Genomic DNA, 14,835 nt, shown 5'->3' with positions numbered 1-14,835 from the left:
TGGATTGTCTCATTGTGTTAATGAGTTTATATCTTCAGTAAAGACAGAAGAGCCTAAGGCTAGGTCTATACTACCCGCCTGAATCGGCGGGTAGAAATCGACCTCTCGGGGATCGATTTATCGCGTCCCATTGGGACGCGACAATCGATCCCCGAATTGGCGCTCTTACTCCACCAGCGGAGGTGGTAGTAAGCGCCGACGACAGAAAGCCGCAGAAGTCGATTTTGCCGCCGTCCTCACAGCGGGGTAAGTCGGCTGCGATACGTCGAATTCAGCTACGCTATTCACGTAGCTGAATTTGCGTATCTTAAATCGACTCCCCCCTGTAGTGTAGATGTACCCTCAGTTGGGTTGAGAATAAGAATGTTTCTACATAGATAGGCTGTATGATGTAGAATATACAGAATTATTGTAAATAAAATTGCTCACAGTGAACTGATTGCCATATGAAGCTTTGCATTTTGATTTGATTAACAAGAACATTTCTTTGGTGATATGAGAGTCCACGATCTTACCACGTTTGATTTTTTTTTATATTAGCTTGATTTTTTTTTTAATGGGCTTTACGTTTTTTTTTCCTTACTGTTCTTTTTTGCACTTTTTAAAATGTTTTACTCAAGGCCAACTCCAGACCAGTTACTGTGTGACAATGTGTTCAGTGAAGTGGCCTCTGTATACCCACCCTTCCACAAACCTGCCAGTCTGTTCTCCTCCTCTCTGAGATGTGCTAATTTAACTCTTCCAGAGGACATCACTCAGCTGTGTAAAGGTAAAAGTGAGTAGCAGGGACGGGATGCGGCAGAGAGAAAAGGGAAATAAATAAAATGTTGCCTGTAGAGGACAGAACATGAAGGAATTGACTTTTTTTTTTCCTGTTTACAGATTGCTAAAGTATTAATATTACATTCTTGTAGCAAGATCTTATTGTTTCCTAATGGTTAGTGAGTAGTATTAAGGGCTTATGTGTCTGTGGGGGCAATAGAGGACGGAGGGAGGGTATCTCTGATCTGTGTTCTTTGTTCACTTTATGCATTATCCTCTGTAATAGTCACCCATTCATTGTCCTTGAGCTGCAGTTTTTATGATGGTTTTTCAGCATAGTTCTGAGGTTTAGGTGCTGATTTTTTTTTTCCCCATATTACTATGTGGTCATTTGCAGACGGGGCTCCTTGGACATATCATGTGAGGGTTGGCTGTAGCTCCATTATTAAAATTTACATAGGCAGCCGGGTATTGGAAGTATTGGAAATCATAGGCTGTTGTCAGTTGTTATAAAGCACAATCTATGTGGGAGAGGCTACATTTATAAAAGTCTATACTAAAACTTTGCACTTACCTGACAGTATGTTCAAAAGAGATGGGATTTTCTTTTACTCCTGTTTGAAATCCCCACTTGAGTGAATGGGCTGCCATTATCCTTTCCGATAAGCTCAGAAGTTTCTTATTATTTTGGATATTCTTGTTCGTTAACATTGTGAAGCTAAAGTTACAGTTGTTAAAATTAAAGCTGAAGCCAGTACCAGCATGTGTGCTGCATGTGATATTTCGGTAAATCGAGGCTTTTAAACCTGAATTACTGGTTTTATCGTTGCTGTTTTACTTTTAGCTCTTTGTATTGTGGAAGAGAAATACATTTTGAATTATGGGTAAAATAAGCAAAAAACACACTTTCACTTAGTGTACTTATCTGATTTGCTCAGTTTTCTGGCACCAAATCAAACGGCAGACATTCTTTCACTTTTTTTTCTGAATGCAAGACAACCCTATAGTGTGTCCAGCTGCCTTTGTCTTCCCATGAGCCTTGCTTTAGATATTGCAAAGGGAAGATCACTTTTCTTCTAACTCTGCAGTAAGCCATATGACCTTTCAAATCTAATAATCTCTTTCTAACTAAGATGTGTTTAGAATGATTGTGAAAAACATGAACTGCTTAAAAGCTGTAATTCATTTTCATTTGGCTTCTGTTAATAGGAGAAGACTGTGATTACCTAGCAGAAAGATCGATTGAGGAGGTATATTATCTCTGGTGTTTGGCTGGAGGAGACTTGGAGAAAGAACTTGTTAACAAGGAAATCATTCGATCAAAACCACCCATCTGCACGCTCCCCAAGTAAGGAAAGGAAAACACTTTTGGGGATGGAAACAGGAGGAAAGGGGTGGACAGAGAAGTGTAATTACTCCCCTTCTTCCCCCTCCCCCAAAAAATTTGGTCTTTTTAGAAGTTCCAACTTCTTAGTTTCAGAGAGCAATTTGAAAACAACATCCTGAGTAATAGTAAAAGCCTCAGTACTTCCACATATAAGCTACTATCATTCACTGTTATCCCACTTGATTTTACATCACCCACCCACACTTAATATTGCCTCTGAAAAATTTGCAATAGTGTATGGAAGGTTCAAAATACAAATTATCAACAGGCTGTAAGATTCCATTTCTTAATCAAATGATCCATTTCCAGTATACCATAGCACTAAATGATGCTACATTACTCAGTACAAAAAGCTGCATATTTAGTTACTGTGCAATTTAATAAACTAAAATAAAAACTTGCCAGTTCTGTTTACATTTACATAGACCTACAATCCCATACAGTCAACACATTTCACCAGAGATGAATCATTTTTTTCTTTTCATAAAAATTATATTCTACTGTACAGGATTTATGGAATTGTGACATAACTTAATGTACCCTGGAATTATATCCTTGTTGAAATCTTTACAATATGTTTAGGCTCTGGTCCTACAATGTGATATAAGTAGGTGGAGCCCTGTGCTCATGCAGATCAGATTGCAGGATTAGGTATTTAAGTAATATGTAAAATCAGCTGTGTATCTCCAACAGCATATTTATTTTTGCAGAGCAAAATAAGATGACAAAGTTAAGGTTTGGTTGGTGGCATGAGATGGGTGAAGTTTTAGTGAGTGCAAAGTAATAAGTACAAAATAACACATTAGAAAAAATAATCCCAACTATACATACAAAGTATTTCGTCACACAATGCACAGTTGCAAGAGGATGTTGTGAAGGCCAAAAGTATAACTGGGTTAAAAAAAGAATTAGATAAGTTCCTGGAAGATAGGTCTACCAATGGCTATTAGCCAAGATGGTCAGGGACACAACCCCATGCTCTGGGTGTCCCTAAACCTCTAACTGCCAGAAACTGAGACTGGATGATGGGATGGATCACTTGAGATCACCCTGTTCTGTTCATTCCCTCTGAAGCATCTTGCACTGGCCATTGTCAGAAGACCAGATACTGGGCTAGATGGACCATTGGTCTGACCCAATATGGCTGTTCTTATGAGTGATTATATGACAGCAGATAACTGACTCAACTCTTCATCTGTTAATTTTCAGAGTTTCGGGGGGTGGGTGGGAGGGGCGGAGAGTGTGTTTAAGCAGTAGAATTTTTGTGATGAAAATCATTTTGTGTGTTAGTTGGCCTCCATTAAAACACACTTCCATTGTTTCATTTTTAGTCACTTTTTTCACTTTTTTAAATGACTTTCTGTATTATTTGGATTGTAATATCTCTCTCTCTCTCTCTCTCTCTCTCACACATTTCTGCTTCTGAGTTTAATTAGTCCCATTAATATCTATACTGAAGATGAAATATTTCTTCATTCTATGGACAGATCCTAATTTCATCTCATTAGTGAGAAGCAAATAGAGAATCTGGTATTATAGATTCATAATTTCCAAGGCCAGAAGGGACCATTGTGATCTAGTCTGACCTACGTCCTGTATAACAAAGAGGGGTAAAAAACTACGTGGCCAAGTGCTCCCAGGATTTGAACCCATGACTTCTGGTGTAGCAGGTGGGAGCCTTACACCTGTGCCCATAGCCTGCCTAGACCCAGGTGAACTTAGTTTCTTGAAAATCAGCTCAGTACAGTATGTTCTAAAATACTCATTCTGTTGGATCACCCTCATTTGGATGTATCCATAGTTGTGAAGAATTACCCTGCTACAGCCACACAGATAAACACCTTACGAGATCCTTTTGAATGACAGAAATATTTATTCTTCTTCGAGTGCTTGCTCATATCCATTCCATTAGGTGTGTGCGCGCCGCGTGCACGATCGTCGGAAGATTTTCTACCCTAGCAACACCGGCGGGTCGGCTGTGGAGCCCCCTAGAGTGGCGCCTTCATGGCGCTGAATATATACCCCAGCCGACCCGGCGCCCCCTCAGTTCCTTCTTACCGCCCCTGACGGTCGTTGGAACTGTGGAGCGCTGCTTAGCTGTTCTCCACTCTCCCTAGCTTAGTTTGTTGTATCACAGTTATAGTTATAGTTATAGTTCTAGTGTTTATAGTTAAATAGTTAAATAGTTTAAAAGTTGTTCTAGTTGTTCTAAGTAGTTCAGGGGATTAAGGGGGTCGTCTCCCCCTTTCTCCCCCGGCCGCGGGGCCGGGCTCATGCCCAACGCTCCCGGCTTCAAGCAGTGCGCCTCCTGCGCTAAGCCTATGCCCACGAGCGACCCGCACGACTCCTGTCTGAAGTGCCTGGGAGAGTCCCATCAAACAGACAAGTGCAAGATCTGTAAGGCCTTCAGACCAAGGACCAAGAAGGAGCGGGACTTTCGGCTCCGGCAACTCCTGATGGAGGCGGCACTTAGTCCGGACGCTCCATCTACAAGTCAGGCCCCGGCACCTAGCACCTCGGTGCGCAATGCCCCGGCGGCACCGGCTATGACGACCACGCGAGTGGCGTCAGACAAGCCTCCCCGGCACCGGACCTCGTCGGCACCGCAAGCAGTGCCTCGGCGCCGGTCATTATCCCCGGGGCATAAAAAAGCCCATAAGACGGGGACATCCGTGCCGAAGACGCCGGCTCCCCCAGTGCCGGGGGTAGAGCCGCGTCCGCCGGTGGAGCACCGGAAACAGGTGCCTCCAGCACCGTCGACTCCGGCGCCGAGGCCGTTGAGTCCGGTGCAGATAGCGTCTCCACCGAGACCGGCGGTGATACAGTGCCTCCCGTCGACTCCAGAGACCTTCGCGGCGGCGAGAGACTTAATAGCTCTCACGGAGCCGGCACCGCCTCAACCACCGGCACCGACTGCACCGTTGACTCGCCCGGTCCAGTCGAGGGGGAAACCTGCCTTGATGCGCCCTCCATCGCAAGGGCTGGAACCTCGGCACCGATCCAGGTCCCGAAGCAGGTCCCCACGCCGCTCGCAGTCCCGGCACCGAATATCGCCTCGGCACCGGTCGTACTCGCGGCCAAGATCTTCTTCGCGGCACCGCTCTACGTCTCGGCACCGCTATGATCGTCGGCACCAATCAACGTCGAGACGTAGTTCTCGGCACCGCTACGGTCGACGCTCGACGTCGAGAGGCCGCTCCCGGCACCGGGCATACTCCAGGTCCTCGTCGAGGTCCAGATCCGACTCCCGGCACCGACGAGGTCATCGGCACCGGTCGCGGTCCCGGCACCGATCGCCGGCACCGCGTAGAGATAGATCATCTCCGGACCGGCACCGTGCGGCACCGCAGCCAATGGGAATCGTCTCGACGCTCTCGGCACCGCCGTGGCCATCGAGATCAGTGTCCCACTCCTCGGAGGACCTCTCGAGATCGGCATACCCCCCTCAGGGGCAAGCCGAGGAACAGGACTTGGGCCATTGGCAGGAGATGGCAGAGGACCATTCTCATGACCCATCTCACTGGTCGTTTTGGACCCCGTGGGCGTACCATCAGGCGCAAGGGGCTCCAATTGCTTCGACCTCTCGCTCCGGTCACTCCATCAGAGGGGCCCCGGAGTCCACCATTTCTCGGCCTCCGCCAGGGGGCATGGAGGCTTCTGGGTCCGGACCACCTGACGCCCTGGACCCAGGCACAGGTGATGCTCCAGCCCAGGAACAGAGAGACCAGGACCAGCCCTTGGATCCTGTTCCACCAGAGGCATCTTCCTCTTCTTCTCCGGATGAGGCAGTGGCGGGCACATCGTGCACAGGCCCACCTCCAATAGATCTTCGGGCTCACCAGGATCTTCTGCGCAGGATGGCCCGTAACATGGACCTGCAGGCGGAGGAGATAGTGGAGGTGCACGACCCGATCGTGAATATCCTTGGAGCGGATGCCCCATCGAGGGTGGCGTTACCCCTGATCCGCACGATTCAAACGAATGCGGATACGATATGGCAAACTCCTGCCTCTATCCCACCCACAGCGAGAGGGGTGGAAAGGAAATACTTTGTCCCGTCTAAGGACTACGGGTACTTGTATACCCACCCCCAACCGTGTTCACTGGTGGTGGAATCAGTGAACGCACGAGAGCGCCACGGCCAGCAGGCTGCAGCGCCTAAATCAAAAGAGGCTAAGCGGCTCGATTTGTTTGGCCGTAAGGTTTACTCAGCCGGAGGGCTGCAACTTAGAGCGGCGAACCAACAGGCGCTACTGAGCCGCTACAATTTTAACTCCTGGAACTCTATGGGGAAGTTTAAGGAGTTGATTCCCCAGGAGTCCAGGGAAGAGTTTGGAGCCATGGTAGAGGAGGGCAAGAAGGTGGCTCGGACCTCCTTGCAGGCCTCCTTGGACATAGCAGACTCAGCTGCGAGGACCCTGGCTTCGGGTATCGCTATGCGCAGGATCTCCTGGCTTCAGGTTTCGGGTTTGCCTCCGGAGCTGCAGCAAACCCTACAGGATCTGCCTTTTGAGGGACATGGATTGTTCTCAGACAAGACGGACTCTCGCCTGCAGAGCCTCAAGGACTCGAGAACAATCATGCGCTCCCTGGGGATGCATGTTGTGGGCCCTCAGCGCAGACCATTTAGGCCGCAGCCTCAGCGCTTCTACCCCCCCCCCGCCTCGTCAGAGACAAGACTCGGCCCGGAGGCGAGGGCGAGGTGGTAGGAGAAGATGGGCTGGCCCTCAACCCGGTCAGAACCAGGGGCCACCAAGACCACCTTCAGGTCCTAGACAGAACTTTTGAAGGTGCGGTCGAGGACGGCGCCCCAGTCATCCCCCAGGATCCAGCCCCCTCCTTTCAGGATCGTCTCTCCCACTTCCACCGCGCTTGGTCCCTTATAACTTCGGACTGTTGGGTCCTCCGCACGGTGGAGAGGGGATACGCTATCCAGTTTTCTTCTATCCCCCCCTCCCACCCCCCTTCCCCGTCCCTCTTCAGGGACCCTTCTCACGAGCAACTTCTTATACAGGAGGTTTCTACGCTCCTGGCCATGGGGGCCATAGAGGAGGTTCCGATAGAGTTAAGGGGCAGGGGATTTTATTCCCGTTACTTCCTGATCCCCAAGTCCAAAGGAGGTCTGCGGCCCATCTTGGACTTGCGCGGACTCAACAAATTCGTAGTAAAGTTGAAGTTCCGCATGGTCTCTTTGGGGGCCATTATCCCTTCCCTCGATCCTGGAGACTGGTTCGCCGCCCTCGACATGAAAGACGCATACTTTCACATCTCAATTTACCCACCTCACAGACGCTTCCTGCGGTTCGTGGTAAACGCGGTGCACTACCAATTTGCAGTCCTTCCCTTCGGCCTATCCTCGGCCCCAAGAGTGTTCACGAAATGTATGGCTGTCGTGGCAGCGTACCTTCGTCGGCAAGGGATACAGGTGTTCCCATACCTAGACGACTGGCTGGTACGCGGTCGCACCAAGGAGCAAGTTCAAGCTCACGTCCACATAATAGTGCACACATTCAACGAGTTGGGCATCCTACTCAACAAGGACAAATCCACTCTAGAACCTACCCAGAGAATAGAATTCATAGGCGCAGTTCTAGACTCCAGACGTGCACAAGCCATCCTGCCAGACAACCGATTTGGCACCATCACGAGCCTCATTCAAGGGCTCCAGGCGTTCCCAACTACCACGGTGAGGTCGTGCCTTACCCTGCTGGGTCACATGGCTTCCTGCACGTACGTAACCAGGCATGCCAGACTTCGGCTTCGCCCACTCCAGACCTGGGTGTCGTCAATATATCGACCACATCGGGACAGCCTGAACATGGTGGTCACGGTCCCGATCTCGGTCCTGACCTCCCTCACCTGGTGGCTAGATCACAATGTGGTCTGCGAGGGGATGCCATTTCACGCCCCACAACCCTCTCTGCACCTGGTCACAGACGCTTCATCTCTGGGTTGGGGCGCCCATCTCAACGAACACCATACCCAGGGCCTGTGGACTGCACCCCAGCTAGCCCTGCACATCAATGTTCGGGAACTGATGGCGGTGCGCCTGGCGTGCCAGGCATTTCTCAACCTCCTACGTGGCCGATGTGTGTTAGTTCTCATCGACAACACCACAGCCATGTTTTACATCAACAAGCAAGGAGGAGCACGTTCGTCAATTCTATGCCAAGAGGCCATTCGCCTGTGGGACTTCTGCATCGCCCACTCAATCCATCTCACGGCATCGTTCCTCCCTGGAGTCCAGAACACTCTAGCGGACCGACTCAGCAGGTCCTTCCAGACGCACGAGTGGTCTATCCGTCCGGACATCATACATTCCATCTTCCAAAAGTGGGGGTTTCCCCAGATAGACCTGTTTGCATCTCGAGACAACAGGAAGTGCCACGTGTTCTGCTCCCTACAAGGTCGAGCTCCGGGCTCCCTCTCGGATGCGTTTCTCCTTCCCTGGAAAGACCACCTGTTTTATGCCTTCCCTCCGTTTCCTCTGGTCCACAAGGTACTGCCCAAATTGCGCAGAGACCAGGCACAGGTAATTCTGGTCGCTCCAGCGTGGCCGAGACAACATTGGTACACCACACTGTTGGAACTCTCGGTTCAGACACCGATCCCGCTTCCGTTGTGTCCGGATCTCATCTCTCAGGACCACGGCCGGCTGCGTCACCCCGACATGCAATCACTCCACCTCACGGCGTGGCTGCTCCATGGTTCACCCAGGCAGAGCAGCAATGCTCGCACTCTGTCCAACAGATTCTGCTGAGCAGTAGGAAGCCCTCAACACGCACCACGTACCTGGCCAAGTGGAAGCGGTTCTCCTGTTGGTGCGAACAACGAGCCATGTCCCCGTTGCAGGCACCCATTCCTCTCATTTTGGAATATCTCCTCTCCCTAAAACAGCAGGGGTTGGCGATATCTTCAATTAGAGTTCACCTGGCCGCTATATCGGCCTTTCACCCAGGGGAACTTGCGTCCTCGGTATTCTCTAACCCGATGGTCGTTAGATTCCTCAAGGGCTTAGACCGGATGTACCCACAACAACGTCAGCCCGTTCAGACGTGGGACCTCAACCTGGTTCTCTCCAAGCTCACAGGTCCTCCATTCGAGCCACTGGCCACCTGTTCACTTTTGTACCTATCCTGGAAGACAGCCTTCCTTGTAGCCATCACCTCAGCAAGGCGCGTTTCTGAACTCAGGGCGCTTACATCCGAGCCCCCTTATACAGTTTTCCATAAGGATAAAGTGCAGCTTCGTCCACATCCTGCCTTTCTCCCTAAGGTGGTTTCTCCTTTTCATATCAACCAGGACATCTTTCTCCCGGTCTTTCATCCCAAACCACATGCCACTCGCCAGGATCAACGTTTGCATTCCCTGGACGTACGAAGGGCCCTGGCCTTCTATATTGACCGCACAAAGCACTTTAGAAAGACGACGCAACTCTTCGTTGCAGTGGCCGACCGAATGAAAGGCTCACCGGTCTCCTCACAACGCCTATCCTCCTGGATTACGTCTTGCATCCGGACTTGCTATGACCTGGCAGGTGTCTCAGCACCGCACCTCACCGCTCACTCCACGAGGGCCCAGGCTTCCTCGACGGCTTTCCTGGCACAAGTTCCGATCCAGGACATTTGTAGAGCAGCGGTTTGGTCATCAGTCCACACATTTACAGCTCACTATGCACTAGTGCAGCAGTCCAGAGACGATGCTGCTTTCGGATCAGCGGTTTTGCACACAGCAATGTCTCACTCCGACCCCACCACCTAAGTTGGGCTTGGGAGTCACCTAATGGAATGGATATGAGCAAGCACTCGAAGAAGAAAAGACGGTTACTCACCGTTGTAACTGTTGTTCTTCGAGATGTGTTGCTCATATCCATTCCAAACCCGCCCCCCGTCCCCACTGTCGGAGTAGCCGGCAAGAAGGAACTGAGGGGGCGCCGGGTCGGCTGGGGTATATATTCAGCGCCATGAAGGCGCCACTCTAGGGGGCTCCACAGCCGACCCGCCGGTGTTGCTAGGGTAGAAAATCTTCCGACGATCGTGCACGCGGCGCGCACACACCTAATGGAGCGAAGAACAACAGTTACAACGGTGAGTAACCGTCTTTTTCCCCCTTCCCTCACAATGCAAGAAGCTGGTGTATTGCCCTCTGTTAATCCTGGTCTGTGCCAGGATGAGGAACAAAAGGGAATGTTAATCGCATTCCGTTCTGCTTTGAAGGAGCTGTAAATGGTATTCTGATATGTGTTCAGTATCTAGAAAACGTGAGAAATTCCATTTTTTTCATTCAGAATTATTGAAATATTACTAGCTTTTTGCACACTGCTTTTGAACGCAGTTCAATGTAGTCAGGAGTACAGTACAGTATAATTCTAGGAGTTAGTGTTTTATTTTTGTTGTTAAACAGCTGATGGATTTTGCTCTTTTTTTTTTTTTTTCTTTAGTATGCGATATTATGTCCTTTAAAATAACCAGGAATTGGTGTTTTGTCTTTCTCTTTAAAGCTTTTTGTTTGAAGATGGTGAGAGCTTTGGGCAAGGACGAGATAGAAGTTCCCTCCTAGATGACACAACTGTGATACTGTCGCTGTGTCAGCTCAGAAATGTAAGAAAAATGCATTCCCAGATGCCTAGAGAGACGAGGTGGGGAAGGTATTTTTTGGACCAGCTTCTGTTGGTGAGAGAAACAAGCTTTCGAGCTTATAGAGTTTTTCTGCAGGGCTGGGAAATGTACTCAGAGTGTCACAGCTTCATACATTTTACTATTTTACTAAATACATTTAGCTGTGACATTCTGTATACATTTCCCAGACCTGAAGAAGTGCACTGTGTATGCCAAAAGCTTCTCTCTTTCACCAACAGAAGTTGGTCCCGTAAAAGATATTACCTCATCCATGTTGTTTCTCTATTATCCTGAAACCGACGCAGCTAAAACAATACTTCATACCTTCTTAGCTGCTTGTAACTCAATTGCAGAAACAATGTATATTTTAAGGAATGTAAGAGAACAAGTGCTGCTGTTCTTTCAAAATACCGTTTCAGGCAGTCTTTCCTGGATACTTGCCTGCTCTGGATCCAATAGAAAATTCCTTGGCCAAAGTTAATTAGATTCTGAATTACATATAAAATAAAAAAGGAGAAATTACTGAACTGGGTTTTTTTGTTTTGTTTGTGATACTCAGTTCATTATGTTGTATTAGCTCTGTTTTTACTAGGTAATTGTGACATCCAGTGGTGGCTTAAGTTTAATAATAAAGAATGAGTGTTATCTATTTTTGCTTCAGATGGAACATCTTTCAGAAGTTTCATTTCTGTCTAAAGAACAGGAGTACTTGTGGCACCTTAGAGACTAACAAATTTAATAAATTTGTTAGTCTCTAAGGTGCCACAAGTACTCCTGTTCTGATTTCTGTCTAAGGCTGGGTCTACACTACCCGCCTGAATCAGCGGGTAGAAATCGATCTCTCGGGGATCGATTTATCGTGTCCCGTCGGGACGCGACAATCGATCCCCGAATCGACGCTCTTACTCCACCAGTGGAGGTGGGAGTAAGCGCCGTCGACGGGAAGCCGCAGAGGTCGATTTTGCCGTCGTCCTCACAGCGGGGTAAGTCGGCTGCGATACGTCGAATTCAGCTACGCTATTCACGTAGCTGAATTTGCGTATCTTAAATCGACTCCCCCCTGTAGTGTAGATGTAGCCTAAGATCAGCTGACTTTACTAAATGACATGTTTACTATGGTTGCTGAGTTTCACATGGTTTAACCTCAGTCTTTGGAAACTTGAAACGAATCTGCAGCTGGTTAGGCAACTGGTTTTAAGAGATCACTCAAAGATTCCCTCAAAATTACTGAATATAGTTCTGTTTCACCTCCATTAATAAACCACATTGATTAAACAATAACTAATCAAATTATTGTTAGGGTGCTTTGGGTGATTGCTGATTCCAGGTTTTACCATATTTCTTACTGAAATATTATTTTTTCTCAATGTCAGTTTACGTGTTCGTTCACATGCGGTTTTTATTGTAGAGTTCTATGTTAATGCTGCGCAATTGGTATTTTGTATTTAAAGCAAAAAATAGTATCCAGTATTAGTTTGGGGGAAGATGCCATACAAAAATTAAATGGATGTTACAAATGGATAGCTCAGAATTTTGGTCCACTTTGGCCTGAAGCCCTTTAATTTCTAGAGTGGTACAGGAAATGAAGCATGAGGTAATCAAGTCTGTGCACTCCACATAAAAACATGCTGATGAAGCAACAAAACTGCACTATTTTACATTAATACATGAAAACTGACCAAAGAAATGTTTTATTAAAACATGCAGCAACTACTTTGGGGTGAGTTTTTGGCACATAAAATCAAATATCCATGCCTAAAGGTACAAATGCAGTAGTGGATAAATATAGAGAGCTTTCATTTTTGAGAGGATACTAGCCTGAATCTTGCTAATCTCTTAACCAAACTTGCAGTGTTAGTTGAAAGATTTATCTTTATCTTTTGGAATCTTCCAAACACAGCTCATGGAACAGAGCACAATGATTGTAATCAAAAAAGGATCAGTGATGAATGAACTGAGAGTCTGAACTGCTCTGTCAATCCCCAGGGGAGATGGCACTATACCCTCAAGTTAAAGATTGAACTGCATAACAGAACACTGCAGGGAAGATGGCATTAAACTTAAAGCACATCGCACTGAAGATGTCTATAAACTTCAGGCTTTAAATCCAGTCTCACCTGCCTGTCACCTTTTCCAAGAACGTCTCTATTACTGTCCATCTCTCAGATGTCAATACTAAAAATGATTAATTAGCATAATTTTATTTATTATGTAACAAGCAGTACCAAAATCTGTTGTTGGTTTGTAGCTACCTGAATCAAAAGTTTTTGTCAAAGAAAAAGAAAACAGCCATTTAACAGTGTTAAACATTCCCACATACTAATAGGTTATGTGAACAGGATTAATTTTCAGATTTGCTCAAAGTGTAAACAGAATAGCTTCCATTGATTTTTTTAAGAGTCGTCCTATTAAATTTTGCATACTACTTATCATTTAAGGGTGGACATTCCTTCTTTATCAGAACTAAATTAATATTTAGGCAAATATTAGTACAAACAGTTAAAACTGACTAGTTATAAGTTAATACTTTTCATATTCCTCTAACTGTACCCATTAAGGTACTGAGAAGCATTTTGATGTTAAATACTTTTTTTTAATCTTAATTTCAGAGACTGAAAGATGTTGGTGGGGAAGCATTTTATCCATTGCTTGAGGATGAGTAAGTATATATAATAGCATTCATTATTTTTGAGTGGTGGTTTGTATTATAGTGGAACATTGCACAACTGGACCAAGGTTTTCACAAAGAGAAATCTAGTGTTCACCTCCTATATCCTATTTAGACTCCTGAAGTCAATAGGAGCTGCTGTCTGCTCAGCACTTTAGAAAATAGGTCTGCTTATTTAGGTGTCTAAATGTGAACTGAGAAGCTTAACTTTACCTGGTCTTGCAAATCTGGGCTTTGGTAATTAATGTATAGCACTGAGGGCACAAATGCTGATTTTGAAATTTTGATCTTCTTTCAAAATTGTTTTCTAACTTAACACCACTTTCCAGTATAGATTCTTCTTTTTACATCTAATTGCATTTGTTATTTAGCCAGTCTTCACTGCCTTTCTCACTCTATTCCAGGCAGTCAAATTTACCCCATTCAAACAGTAATAATGAGCTATCCGCAGCGGCCAATCTTCCTCTGATCATCCGAGAGAGGGACACAGAGTACCAGCTACACAGAATTGTTCTGTTTGACAGGCTACTGAAGGTATGGAGTTTTAACAGTACTGCAGTAATCTCAGTTATCCATTAATTGAATGGATTAATTGATTCAGTTAATTAATTAGAGATTTCTAAAGAACTAAGCAATTGCAAGTGCAAGCAGAGAAGTGAGAGAGTAAGGAGAGAGGAATATAGAAGAGAACTAGGTGCAGAAGTGAATCCAAGAGAAGAGGGAAAATAGGAGTTAGGAGAAACTGCAAAAAGAAGAGGCAATTATAGAAATCCCTACAATAAGAAAGGCCTTAAAAATATAAATAGAAATACAATCTGAGTCATTACTATTAACACAGTTGCATATTAGAGAGGACACTGAAGCATCTCATATATTTTCTAACAGCAGTGGGCAGTGCACACTGCTACCAAATTAAATGTGAGTGGTGTAGCCTCAGATAGGACAGTAACACTTTTGCATTGCACATTCTGGACTGACCACTCTTCTTGCACATTCAAACAGTACTAGTCTGTACTGTGATATCACAGTGGAGGGAGAGAGGTTTATTCTTATGGCATGGTATTTTGAATTTTCTCAGCAATATGATTGTACACACTTTCATGTGGCACATGTGTGTAAGAATACACATAAGTACTCATAAGATAAGTGATGGGTTCATTCTGATTTTTTTTTATACATTGTAATAAGTATTGCACTAAGTCTGCAACGTTTTTTAAAAAGTCAGGTATATATACTATGAAAAAAAATACTTAATGCAGAAGAAATTAGAAACTGCAGACATTACTTGTATTTAAACTTTTCAAATGTAACAAAACGTGAAAGGCACTTTCTTTCCTGTAAAAAGGATGTTGGACTGGATTATCTGAAGCAATAAAAGTAAATGCTTAATCCTTGTCTTT

At 46.1% G+C, this 14,835-nt stretch overlaps 1 protein-coding gene across 1 annotated transcript in view; it reads left to right on the top strand.

Annotated features, from left to right (window-relative positions):
- Positions 1 to 14,835, top strand: part of TBCK (TBC1 domain containing kinase) — a 186,743-nt gene that overhangs the window by 60,546 nt on the left and 111,362 nt on the right. The window contains exons 10-14 of the mRNA XM_054030505.1: positions 621 to 775; positions 1,972 to 2,110; positions 10,650 to 10,749; positions 13,377 to 13,426; positions 13,840 to 13,969. Of these exons, the coding sequence (XP_053886480.1) occupies positions 621 to 775; positions 1,972 to 2,110; positions 10,650 to 10,749; positions 13,377 to 13,426; positions 13,840 to 13,969 (574 nt within the window). The remainder of the gene's footprint in view (positions 1 to 620; positions 776 to 1,971; positions 2,111 to 10,649; positions 10,750 to 13,376; positions 13,427 to 13,839; positions 13,970 to 14,835) is intronic.

This window comes from Malaclemys terrapin, chromosome 5, assembly GCF_027887155.1.
Source record: "Malaclemys terrapin pileata isolate rMalTer1 chromosome 5, rMalTer1.hap1, whole genome shotgun sequence".
Taxonomy (NCBI): Eukaryota; Metazoa; Chordata; order Testudines; family Emydidae; genus Malaclemys; species Malaclemys terrapin.
This window is presented reverse-complemented; position numbering and strand designations above follow the sequence as displayed.